The sequence below is a fragment of the Periophthalmus magnuspinnatus genome, chromosome 8, assembly GCF_009829125.3.
Source record: "Periophthalmus magnuspinnatus isolate fPerMag1 chromosome 8, fPerMag1.2.pri, whole genome shotgun sequence".
Classification (NCBI taxonomy): domain Eukaryota; kingdom Metazoa; phylum Chordata; class Actinopteri; order Gobiiformes; family Gobiidae; genus Periophthalmus; species Periophthalmus magnuspinnatus.
The window spans coordinates 14,754,274-14,768,018 of NC_047133.1; the positions used below are offsets into that span (position 1 = coordinate 14,754,274).

The 13,745-nt window shown below is 37.3% G+C and overlaps 1 protein-coding gene across 1 annotated transcript; it reads right to left on the minus strand.

Annotated features, from left to right (window-relative positions):
* Nucleotides 1-2,317: 2,317 nt before the first annotated feature.
* Nucleotides 2,318-8,797, minus strand: LOC117375132 (apoptosis regulator BAX-like). Its single transcript, XM_033971391.2, has 6 exons — nt 8,770-8,797; nt 8,657-8,687; nt 7,034-7,198; nt 3,760-3,898; nt 3,069-3,173; nt 2,318-2,468 (listed from the first exon to the last, which is right to left on the minus strand). The coding sequence occupies exons 1-6, from the start codon at nt 8,795-8,797 to the stop codon at nt 2,331-2,333; spliced, it is 606 nt and encodes a 201-aa protein (XP_033827282.1). The 3' UTR covers nt 2,318-2,330.
* Nucleotides 8,798-13,745: the final 4,948 nt, after the last annotated feature.

The following is a 13,745-nucleotide window of genomic DNA, read 5'->3' on the forward strand; positions in this document are numbered from 1 at the left end:
TCATAAAGAACCGACTTAGCTGAAACTACAGCAAGTGAGATGATTTGTGCTGTTAAACAAGTCCCTCTAAAATAACATTACAGTCACATGCTAGCTAGCATTAGCCAACAGTCGTCACTCTCACTTTTTGGTGCAAAATCAAACACTTAAACAGGACCATGGAATCATTATTTTGTGTTTTTTCTTGACTTTTCAGACAGTCTACAAATGCATCAGGCTGTTTGCTGATGTGTGCGTTGTGTCACCACGGTAACAGCTGAACATTCTGCCATAGACACACATGTTGTCCCAGCGTCACGGCAAATTACCAATAGTTCTGTACAGAAAACTCACTACTTTGGACCTGATTGTGACAGTACTGAGAGATATCCCATTATTTCCCATTATTATACACTATACTGATCTATGACTCACTGACATTATGTAAAACATTATAAAACACTAACAGTATTAATCACTGCAGCGCACATTGAGTGGGAAAATACAGTATATATTTTTAAGTAGCTAAGGTGACTTCATAATAATCCATTTGTAACACCATACTACATAGTCTAAACTCATCAGATCTTTAAAGTTAAGCAAGGTTGGGCTTGGTTAGTGTGCATACTTTTGTTTAGTGTGTGTATACTTTTAGCATCAATAATTACTGCGACCTATACTCCAGAGCGACGTATAGTCCAGAAAATAAGGTAGTTCTTTTAAGACTGACAAAAAAGTATAGCTGTTTCAAGATGTCCACCCTAGTCTCTAATCCTTAATTCACTACATGGCCCGGCACTATTTAGCAAACTCTGTAGCATATTAACTATTCGGACGTGCAGCTCGCGGTCACGTGACTCTGGCACCTGGGTGAAAAATCACAGCTAAACTCAGATAAAACTTGATTTCTGAAATAAATAATGATCAAGTCTTTATGGACTTCTGTCAAGTTGGATCCCACATACACAGACTGGAGTATTCGGCTTTTTGTCTGAGATGTGGAAATTATCGCTCTTATAACCTAAAGTAAACCTAAACCTCAACTTAAAATAAGTGGCTAATGCTTGCAACTTTACACCATAACACTGTATTTAACTGTTTTACTCATAATCATGGGTCACAGTGTGTCAAAACTGTGCATCTATCTGCTTTCATTCACTTGTGTGGTGTCCAATTAGACATGTCACTGTTCACTCGTGTTTTTCCAACTATCACAAAGAATGAGATCTATAGTGACTGACGCTGGACACTACTTTTCAAGGTGCACTGTGGAAAATTTTGATTGCACTACTTTTTCACCAATTGAACATTTGCACACCACTAAAAATAGCATGACCCAAAATAGTACCCTAAGTAAGGAAGAGTGTAGACACATGAAATGAATACTGGGGGCAGCACACATGTTAGGGCTTGGCAGTGAAGCTAAAGCCACATTCAGACATAGTTCCCAGAATACCTAACCGTATAGACTAACCAGGAAACCAAGCCCATAACCAAGGAAACCAACCAGTGTTGTCATTCCCCAATTTGAGTAAGAGCTGGATTTGCATCAAAATTCGATGCTTCTGGACAAAATAATGAAAATAATGTCAAGCTAACATCTAGCATAACTGACACAATGTTGGCAAATGATTCAAATTGGGGAATAACAAGTGATACTGGCTTCTGGCTTTATTCACAGATGCACTATCCCTGAAAAGTGACAGGTCAAAAATGCAGCAACATCAATTCTGGCAAAATGCAGGTAAGTTCCCAGGTCAGGCTCTATGTGTAAATTCTAATCTTCACATTCACATGATTTACTGTCCTGTCTTTCAAAAATAATTATTCATCCTATAACTTTCACTTTCGCTACTTTCAATGACTAGTCACAGTCCCACTGTTACTAGACACCCCTGACCCCCCCCCCATATCCCCATCCAACACCCAATCCACTGTGCACTATACTCTCTATTACCCCTACAGAATCGAGCAGCCACTAGAGGGCGCTATGAAGGGATGAGGGAGGACACAGGACACAGATGCAGTAAACGGAGCATTATTGCTGAGTGATGAGACATGTGAAAACATGATGTGAAAAAAATAAAATTTCAACAGTATAAAAGTATAAAAGTTTCAAGTTTTGGAAGTACTCTGAGTCAGGTGGTTCAAGGGTCAAAGGTGAGGGTCAAGGGTGATCAGTTCGGACAGAAGCAGACTGCCCAGGGCCAGGTAGGTGAGGGTGGGTAAGGGCTAAAGGGTGAGGGTTAGAGGGCAAGGGGATGAGGGTCAGTGGGTGAGGGTTATGAATGAGCGTCTATGAGTGTGGGTCAGGGGGTGAGGGTCAGGGAGAGAGGGTCAGTGGGTGAGGGTCATTTGTGTTGCATGAATTTGATTGTGACCAGACTGCCCAGGGCCACTCCTGCCACAAAGATGAGCAGGACGCCGTAGATTTGGAATCCGCTCACACTGCGCATGGAGGCGGCCGCCAGCTCTGAAAAACTGCTGATCTGCACACACACACACACACACAAACACACACACATGAAAAGAATAAGCAGAGAGGGGTACCCAAACCTGGTTTCTTAACAGCACCAGTGCCAAGTCTTAACCGTTAAGAGGATCAATAAGGTCCAGTGTCAACAGTGCTCTTAATGGTGCTGAGGAGTACCACAAATGTCACACAGTAATCCAAGCATGAAACTTGTGTGGGGGTGTGTGGGGGTGTGTGTGTGTGAGAGAGACGCACCAGCTCACCACACACCCCAGAGCCGACAGGTCACGTGCATAAGACGTATCTTGAAAGGAGGAAACTTTCATCCTCTTATTGCAACGTGTAATCTGGCACATCATTTCATCAAACTTTACACAGACTGTAGGCTTCTCCGAAACCACAAAGCAATGAAAACATCAATGGTCATTTATTTAGTCCATATGAAATAATCTGGTCACTGCACTACTAGAACTACTGTTCTACTATTATGGCACGCATAAAACTAACTACACTGTTCCAAAAAGTATTTTAAGATGAAAAAGAGACACAATAGTAACATTTATACTTCAAAATGGTTGTTAATGAATAATTCAAATATCAATGAGAAGATACAGACCCATCCTCCATGCTCCCGGATCCATCCCAGCAAGTTGTTCCTGAAGAAGTCCACAGTCCACTGCATGACCTCCCGCACGGACTGAGGGAGACGAGCCTCCACCAGCTGCACACACATATTGGGATTCAGTGTTTCTTAAGGACATTACATTAACTTACATTCATGTCTTGAAACCATAATTACTATTTGCCTAAACTTTTTATGTTATTATTTTTATGTTATATTACCGGTACTTTAAACCAGGGGTGTCCAAACTTTTCTCATTAAGGGCCACATATAAAAACACAGACGATGCTGAGGGCCGATTGAGGGCCATAGACTGGTCACAAATACAGTGAATACTTCAAATCTGTGTGTTTATTACAAGTTAGACTGAATCACTAGTCCTTTATTCACACTTACATCCTCAATGGGACACAGTTTAGGCACATCTGCTTTAAACCATGTTGCTGATCTAATAAAGGATTTACGTCATAGGGACCTGATTTTGTCAGGCAGGATAAGCAAAACAAGAAGGTATGAGCTACAATGGGACAACTGGACCTGTGTTGTCAGAGTCTTTACCTGCAGATAGAGGACACATATTCTCATTCTCAGTGTATGGGCAGACTCATGTGAAAGATCAGAACCTCCAGATTTCACTCACTGAGCTGCAGAGGCTGCACAATAGAGAAAGTCCTTTTAGACTCACCTTGACTGCGAGCTGTCCTGCCACGTAGAAGAGCAAAGCGATCCTCTCCCACGTGATGCCCTGGTCAAACACTTTGTTTGCCACTTGAATGAAGAGGTCCCAATTAGAGCCTGGAGCTCGTTGTATCCCATCTATGGCACTACAACAGAGGACACAAGACAATATTCACTACCTTTTAACCATGGGATGATACTGAAATTTTGTTGTCACAATTATCATGGCCAAAATAATCACAATTGAAGATTATATCATGATACTTAATAAAGTTGCTGATAGTTATAAATATTATGGATATGAATAACTTTTGATATTATGAACAGCTTCCATATTTAAACAGCTGTTATAGTATTTATAGTATTTACTTTGTTGACTTTGAAAACAACAATGCTCCAGAAAAGATAATCAGTTTGAAATATCTTCTAGTTCTGCACATTCTAGTGATAGAATGACGATTATCTTTGTTGCCAATTATCAAGATTATATAAACTGTCCCACGAATGATTACTGACGACCCATTTTATCATGATAAACGATATTGTTGTTTATTGTCCCATCCTTGCTACCTTTAAAGCAGGCCTAATCTGCAAAATCGACTTTTTGGAGCTTTTAACTTTTCCCCTGTTCATTTACACTCTCAAAGTTGTATTTTGAGCGATTCATGCATTTCTGAGCAATCTTTAATTGCTTATTTTAAAGACACCATATTACCGATCAAGCCCTGTTTTCACAGCCACTGGTTCTCAAATTGAATTTTCATCAGCGTCGTCTGGTCATTTTGGTACAAATGAAAAAAAAATCTGCAACTGGCTAGAGTGATATGCAGCTATCCATAGGAGGAGCTGAAAACGTCATGTCTCTTTGTTGTGATAGGATACTCATATTTATGTAATGTTTCAGTAGGGCTGGGTAAAAGGTCGATCAAATCGATTAATTGAATTGTAAGTTCAAATGATTTTTCTGTGTAATCCCTCAGCCTCCAGGTCTGATCCATAGTAAAAATCCATAGTATAGCAAAATAAAAAATCTGTCAACCGGACAAAAAAGTTGTAGGGGTGAAGACACTTTGCTGCTCATCCAAGCTGCTTCTTCAGTTCTTTCAAAACTATTTTTTTGGAAGAAAATGTGATTTTATTTCATCCACTTTCTTGCATTGGAAATACGGAGCGTTCTATGACCTGCACTCACACCTGCACAACTGAACCGAGCCATGGCCCGCTCATCACATGGCACTGTTTGTTTACAGGTTCCAGCAGTGCTATCACTTTAGCGAAGCAAAATAGCGGCAGCAGCATGAAATATCTCTTAAATAGTGAGACAAATATGAGTCCTGCTGTGATACGCTCCTCCGTGAGTTTATGGATTAAGTAACAGTGTAGAGGTGCAAGGAAAACAGGAAACGCAGCTTCAGCTCTGAAGCAGACTTTGAAATCAGTGACCTGAAAGTGTAAATCATGTCTTTTTCTCCCACATCAGCTACGAGTTTAATGTAACAGCACTATTATGGATTTCCCCCGATCGTCAAAGAGTTAAATATCATCACTTCTCAATACAATGTTGAAATAACATGGCATTCTTTAGCAACTTTTAGTTAAATGGAGCTTACCATCTACTTGCATAAGCAAGATGTAGAATTGTGTTTTAATTAATGTAATAAAATCATTAGTTTTAATTTTTTTTACTCAGCTGCCAGCTGAGAAGGCCCTGCTGCCCCTGACTGCACTCGATTATAACTGCAGACACAAGCACAATAGGTAACAAATCTTGCATAGTTAGTTCTATTGAGTTCTTCTCTCAATCTGAACTCTGGTAATACAGGTAGTGCTTCGCTGTGTTTTTAACTCCATATTTCTCTCCTGGAATTTCTATCTATCTATCTATCTCTATTGAACAAAAAGTGAACAATAGCTGTTAACTTAAAAACTACTTCATGACATCACAAGGTACAACAGAGCATAATAAAGGGTTACTGAAACGTGTGTAAAAAAAACAAAACACTCTAGGTATGTTTTTGATGAGGACCTTCAAAATGTACTGGGAAATCCAACTAAGAGCTTTGTCCAATTGTAATCTGATTTTTTGATGGCAAGTTTCTGCAAACGAGGCACTAAGAGACAACACCTGAACCCGCCCACAACCACATATCAAATAGAGCTGCTTAACTGGACAGTACCTGGAGGAATAAAGGGGATAGTGAGGGGGGAGGAGGGGCAGGCTCTGGAGGACTAAAGGGGATAGTCCTCACCCCTACACCCTCTTTCCTCTCACTAAACGGGAGACTGAGGGTGGGGATCTGGGGGACTAAAGGGGAAATGAGAGGAGAGCCTCCATCACTGCAGCCAGGTGTTTGTAATCAAAACTATGTTTCGAATCTCTCAAATCCTAATAACATATATGTACTCAGATACCTGCTACATGTAACAGGATTATCTGATCGCGCTAGGGGCAGACAAGGAGAGGCACTGAACTGCACTTTCTCACTCTATCTCCCTCTCCTTGCATTCGCCTCAGAGCAAGTAGACGGGGGCACAGGACAGACTGCTGCTGCTATGTGCCCTCCTGTTCTGTGGCTTAGAGCAGTCTACATGAGTGACCCACAGGAATATCTAGCTATGCATGACTTAGGGCTGGGGGAAAAAAAAAACTTTTTGATGAACTGGCAAACTAATACAAGAATCATATTTCAGAACATGTTTGTGCAGAGTTAAACTACACGGTTAGCAGTTTTTATGCGGAATAAGAAGGAAATTATACTTAAATAATTGCATTTTTTGCGATTTGCTGATTGCGTTCATTCAAATTGTGATTTTGATTCTATTCGAGTCGTAATCTCCTAAAGAAATTCTTGTTGGACTAAAGACACGTACTGCTGAGAATAGTCGACTAAAAAGGGATTGTGGTAAAAGCTCTCAAAACTATTACGTATCTCTATGTATCTGACCCAAACTATGCTCGTAAGACTGCATGAGAGTTCATGCAAAAAATATTTATGCAGAAAACAAGTACTAAGGAAACAATGTGTGAATCATGATTTTTGGCATTAAACATAATACCAAAATAAATACTAAATGTCCAGCTAATTCACTCACTTCTCCTTTCTGCTCATGTCCTATTTAAATACTTATAATCTAAATTTATAATCTAAATAAGATTATTGGTTGACTAAGACTCCATTGAGAATCAACCGACCAAACAACTAAAGACCTATATTCTATTGCAATTAATCTTGCAGCCCTATATGTAAGTTTATAGTAACTGTAATGGTGGTCAGACTCACTCCCGGAGCGGCTTGTGGTCCTTCAAGTTCTCCCCGATGATCCGGATCATTTTGGCCAGCTCCAGCACCACCTTCTGCTCCTGTGCCGACTGCACCTGATTGGTCAGCGGAGTGAGGGGCGGGACATCCTCTGAAGGCATCTCCCTCAGCTCCTCCTCAATCACCCTGCACAAGTCACAATCACGACATTAGGGCTGGACTGTTTTTATGGAAAAGAAGTTGTTTTATTAGATTTAGACTTTTAAATGCCGTTGAAATTTTAAGTATGTATTTTCACTGTGTGCTTAAAAAATCTTTCCAAGCCCTAAACAGTCAAAATTCAGAGTGTAAAATTGCAGTGAAAATTTCTGAAGCAAGGATCCAAGATTCCAAGGTATAATCACCTGATCTCGATCTAACTTAGTAACAACCAGGAAATGCTATGGGCAACCAATTTGATTGGTCAGAATTAGTCCAATCAAAACCTCATATGTTTGATTCTATAACTATTAGCTCCACCCACAGAAGAGAAAGGCCAATACCAAACACAATCAATTGCTAATCCAGTGGCATTTTTCATAACTGATTTTACACTCTGAATTTTGACTGTTGAGGGAGGTCTTGAAAATATTTGTGCTGAATATTTAAATGCTTTTTATTTTTATTTTTTTAAGGTGATAATTTTTCATTTGGAACAGTATTGTAAATGTTTAGTTTATCATAAGTCTATTTTACTTTAAGGCTGCAAAAACTGCATCCTGTTTTCCAGTTCAGCCTTTTACGCTAATACAAAGTGTTACCCAAAAGAACACTATTTAAGAAACACGTAATTTAGAAAAATATGACGTGACTTATATGATGCGACTTATACTCCGGAGTGATGTATAGTCAGAAAATATAGAAAATACGGTAGTAGTAATAGTAGTAATATCAATGGGACTTTCCTGGTTAAATAAAGGTAAATTACAAAAAAGAAAAAGCTTGAATGCCTAAACACAACTTTGCCCACATAAAGGTTTATTGGTCAATACTTTTATTGTGTTATTGCCTTACATGTAAACTGCATGGTTCAGAGTTCAACAGGAAGAAACAGACCAGCTAGTGCGTCATGTCTGCTTTATGATGCCTCACTGGAAAAACAATAGCTCATATAGAACTGAAAATGAAAATGAAACCAAAAGTGAAGCTATGGGTTATATAACAGTACTCAGTTTTGTTAATTAAGTAAAAGTACAGCTAAATAATACTTAAGTAAAAATTTAAGTATCACATGAAAAAAATCTACTTAAGTAAAAGTATTAAAGCACCCATTTAAAAATATTCTTAAAGAGTAAAAGTAATTGGTGCAGATTTTGAGGTCTTATATGGCTTCAAATGTATTGATGTATTGTTTCCTCAAACTATGAACTTTTAATTAAAATAAACCCCTCAGCCTTTCCAGCAGCACTCAAAAAATAATACAAAATACTTATACTTTTAAGTCCAGTTTAAAAATATCGTGGAGTAGAAAGTACAAACAGCTTCTCTCAAATATAATAAAGTAAAAGTAAAAAGTACAGTACTTTAATACTTTACCAGCTATACTTATATGATTACTAATGTATAATTAACCCATAAATAACTGTGTAATAAAGTGGTACTTACTCTTTAATCAGAGCCTCTCCAATTCTCTCATCTGTGCAGACAAAAACAAATATCGTAATTCGATCATATAAGAAATATACGTAAAAATGATGAAGTTAATGATGAAAATAGACCTGACATCCCGTTTCCCTCACAGGCCATGCTTAAAAAAACAAAAAAAAAAAAAAACTACTTTTACTGATAGACGTCCTTTCAGTTATATAGTCTACAAAAACTCCACAAACTTAAATTAACGAAGACAATACGCGTTACGTCCACTCCACTCATTCAAAAGTAAAACCATCCAAGTGAGAAAAGTTTGTCAGGATATACGCGAGGAGAGATGGAGAGGGGAAAGGAGCGCTCGAAAACAAGTACGGTACGGTCTGGAGGGGCGGATAATGTTAATCCGTAGATCAAATCGCGCACTATAAACCCCGCTTTTATAAGATGTTAAAAGCAAACAAACAGCAGACGTAGACGGTAAAGTAGTCGCTGTTTGATGACGTTTTGGAGCCGTTGAAGTTACAGTAGCTAAGTATGAGCGTTTGAAGAGTAAGTTTGTTTATAATTATAAGAATAGAACAAGTTCGCGTGGGGCTTAAAGCTGTTTCTGCACTTTCTGTCCGCTCTGATTGAAACCGTGAGTCAAATTCAGCAGCGCAGATCAGGCAGAGACAGGTTCAGCTCAACCAATAGGAGTTCACTTACAAGACAGGAGGCGGGGCTAACACATGATACGAGAAGACTTATAGTAATAACTCATTTTGCACATTGACAAAATGATCTTTAAAAGCATACATTCATGATCTCCTGCTCCACTGTTTTCTGTCACATAGTTTCCCCACAAATGTAAAAAAAAAAAAAAAAAAAAAAAACACAAAAAAACCCCGCAGACATTAAAACAATGCAATTATAATCTTGTATAATATTGTATACAAATTTCAATTGCCATGTTTCAGATGGCATCACAACTTTCTATAGACCAATAAAGTTTAATACAGATGGAGGGTAGCTAAAATGAATGTCGTCAATAGTAAATGGAGATTTCTGTCGTAATTCAGTCAGTTCTTGAGTCTAGTTACTATAGAAATGATGACAAAAGCTTATTAAATCGAGCCCTCGAAAAAAATGATTTTAACTTTTCACCAACTCATACATATGTTATTTTTGAATTTCTTTTATTCTGCTATGATCAATTTTTGTTCTTTTTTTATTTATATTCATGAAACATCTGTGTCTTAAGTATAAGTATATCATGCAGAAACTCCAAATAACTTTGAAATGCTTTGAAAAAAACTTTAACTCATTTTACAATTTTGAGGGATACAATACTGGGGAAAAATTAAAAAATATATGAAATTTTTTTAATATATTCAATATTAAATATTGAATATAATTAACATAATTTAATAGTCTTGAAAATGACACTACTGCATGCATAACTGTAAAATAATGCTTAGGCAGAGATGTTCTATCAGGTCTAAAGTGTTAAACAAAATGGGTCAAAACCAAAAACCTCTAACTGAAACTATTCCTATTTCTATTATGATGGGTAAGCCAGCTTTGCACTGTATGGGTAAACATGTTGTAAACGAATATTTTAATAAATTAAATCAATAATAAACATATTTCACTTTAACTCCTCCATTTGATCTACTCAGATGAACATTTAGGCCTGTAGGCCTAAATGTTCAACTTTACACCAACTAACAAAAACACAGCAATCAAAGTGATAATGCGGGCAAAAGGAATGATTATGTACGCAGTGGGATTAGATAAGCCTTTGACATTTATTCTCCTGTATTGATGATGTGATGTACCCCTGGTTTCACAGGCACCAGTACAGGCCACTGCTCTGTACTCTGTCCTCCAACAGGCTCTGTGCACCGCAGCTAGTCCCCTGTGTCTCAAAGCTATTAAAAGCATAAAACTAAATAAACAACCTAATCAAATTCAAATGAATTAAAATAAAGACTACACATTTATTGTTCTATGTGAGACACATTGAGACACTTTCAATTCTCTTTCTAAACACAGAAGTGAAGTATTCATTTTATTTGTGTAGTGTTTTACATGTTGTCAGTGACATCCACCATTGCTGGTTGAAAAGTCGTTCTTGACGACATTGTTTCCAGTTTGCGCCGTTGTTTAAACTTGAAGAGAAGGACTCGTTGTCCATCAGATCCCAACACAAGTCTGAAATTTGGAGGGAACAAGTAGCAACATACATTTTTCTAGATGCCTGGGAGATCTTCCAAAGATTTGTATTGGTGATGTGCATCAATTTGTGGACTGTTTTTCTCCTCGTTTAAACCTTATATCCTTCAATATGTACAGAAATTTGAAAGTAAGTCACAACAACAACAACAACAAACCCTATATCACCTAATAACTATGCCTTTGAATATCAACTGACAACTGATAACTACAGACTCTTCCAGTATTTGTAGCTTTTAATATAATAGAATGTTTTTCTCCTTAAAGCGTTTGAATGTCTGTTTTTCACCCTAACACCTATTATGGACCAGCCACCACTGTCCTTGTGAAATTGCTGCAGCGATAGAGCAACTTTAATAACTTTACCTGAGGGAGAGACACCAGTTGACCCGTAATAGCAACCTATCAAAACCCTTTTACCCCACAAGGCTGGATGATGACCAGCTGCGAAAAGTGCAAGAAAGTGTGAGGACTTACCTTACAAAGACGGACCTCTGCCGAGTTGTTCTATTAACAATTAATACTTTAGCAAATAACGGAGGATGAGGAGATGAAGTAATGGGACAAAAATGAGATGCAGTCAGTGCATGTCTTTTTTGGGTGTTTATTGCTCTCGTGGACTACGATGCAGGAGCGTCAATTTAACTAGTGACACGACATGAAAGCAATCTCACATCATGAACCATGAATGAATTGCCAAGTTTGCCCGCAATTCACCCCCTAACCGAGATATAGGTGGCACAGAGGCTCCTATTCTCCGGCTTTACACATGCTGGGACTAGCATAACACTAGAGACCGAGAGTCAAGCAATACCACTAGACAGAGATTGAGCGCCCTGCAAGTCCTGGTCGAGGCAAAACAGAAGATATCAGTGAATGAGAGAGTACATATCGTCCCTCATCAACGAAACTCTCCTTCCACTCTCAAAAAGGCACAGCTTATATACAGTTACAAGGGACTCTCCCAATTCAAGGGACTTTTCAAATTACAAATATGGCCATGGCATGATCACAAAGTACCTCCCTCTATTACAAATATGGTTTCAGGTACTTTCCAGATTCCCAAATATGGAAATTTAATTTAATTTAATTTAATTTGAACTTAGTCAACTCAACTAGAACGATATATAACACATCAAATGGTGGTATTGCAATTGTCTCCCTGTTATAACAAGCACAAGCAAAAATATAAGATGAAATTAAAACCATCAAAATCATTAAAATGACAAATATGAATATATGATAATATGCATGTATAGCAATTAAATCTTAGCAACTATAAATCTTAGCAACCAAATCTTCACTCAATTAGCTTCTACAAGCATCATTGAATCAAAGGCAAACCATAAATGCAAAAAATTAAAGGTACAATAAGGTAAATTCATCAAAATAGCAAAATAAGTACTCATGATGATTAACTAAGTATCCTTAGTGAGTTAAGTAATTTAGCAATCTTATTCAATCATATTCAGCAAATCAATCTTGTGTAGCTACTACTCAATTGTATTTTAACTATTACAGCATCACAAGCAAATCAACAACATCATAAGCAAATCAAATATAAAACGAAAATAAAATCATCAAAATGACAGACATGAATATATGGCAAGGAAATGAATAATACGTTTAGCAAATAAATCTGCATTCCATCAACTTCATGACATTTTAGCTACTTTAAGCATTATATTAAATAGTGTGACGTCATGTTCACGCACCTTTTGGCGGCCTCTGCTGGCGGATAGCAGGATCCTTCAACAGTCCTTAGTACAACTATTTAACAGCTGATGGTGACTTCATAAAACTTTCCATTGAAGCCATACTGATTAACAAATAAATAAATAAATAAATAAATAAATAAATAAATAAATAAATAAATAAATAAATAAATAAATAAATAAATAAATAAATAGCACAATGAGGGCAATCCGGCTAACTGCCTAAGTTTAACCAAGATCAGCCATGGTCTTCAGGAAGCCTGGCTGTTTATGTGTGACAGGCAGTTAGCACATAACCTCCTGTATACAATAACCTCATGTATACAATAACCTCATGTATACAATAACCTCATGTATACAATAACCTCATGTATACACTAACCTCATGTATACAATAACCTCATGTATACACTAACCTCATGTATACAATAACCTCATGTATACACTAACCTCATGTATACAATAACCTCATGTATACAATAACCTCATGTATACAATAACCTCATGTATACACTAACCTCATGTATACACTAACCTCATGTATACACTAACCTCATGTATACAATAACCTCATGTATACACTAACCTCATGTATACAATAACCTCATGTATACACTAACCTCATGTATACAATAACCTCATGTATACACTAACCTCATGTATACAATAACCTCATGTATACAATAACCTCATGTATACAATAACCTCATGTATACACTAACCTCATGTATACACTAACCTCATGTATACACTAACCTCATGTATACAATAACCTCCTGTATACAATAACCTCCTGTATACACTAACCTCATGTATACACTAACCTCATGTATACAATAACCTCATGTATACAATAACCTCATGTATACACTAACCTCATGTATACAATAACCTCCTGTATACAATAACCTCATGTATACAATAACCTCATGTATACAATAACCTCCTGTATACACTAACCTCATGTATACAATAACCTCCTGTATATGCTAACCTCATGTATACAATAACCTCATGCATACAATAACCTCCTGTATACAATAACCTCCTGTATACACTAACCTCATGTATACAATAACCTCATGTATACGCTAACCTCATGTATACGCTAACCTCATGTATACAATAACCTCATGTATACAATAACCTCCTGTATACACTAACCTCATGTATAC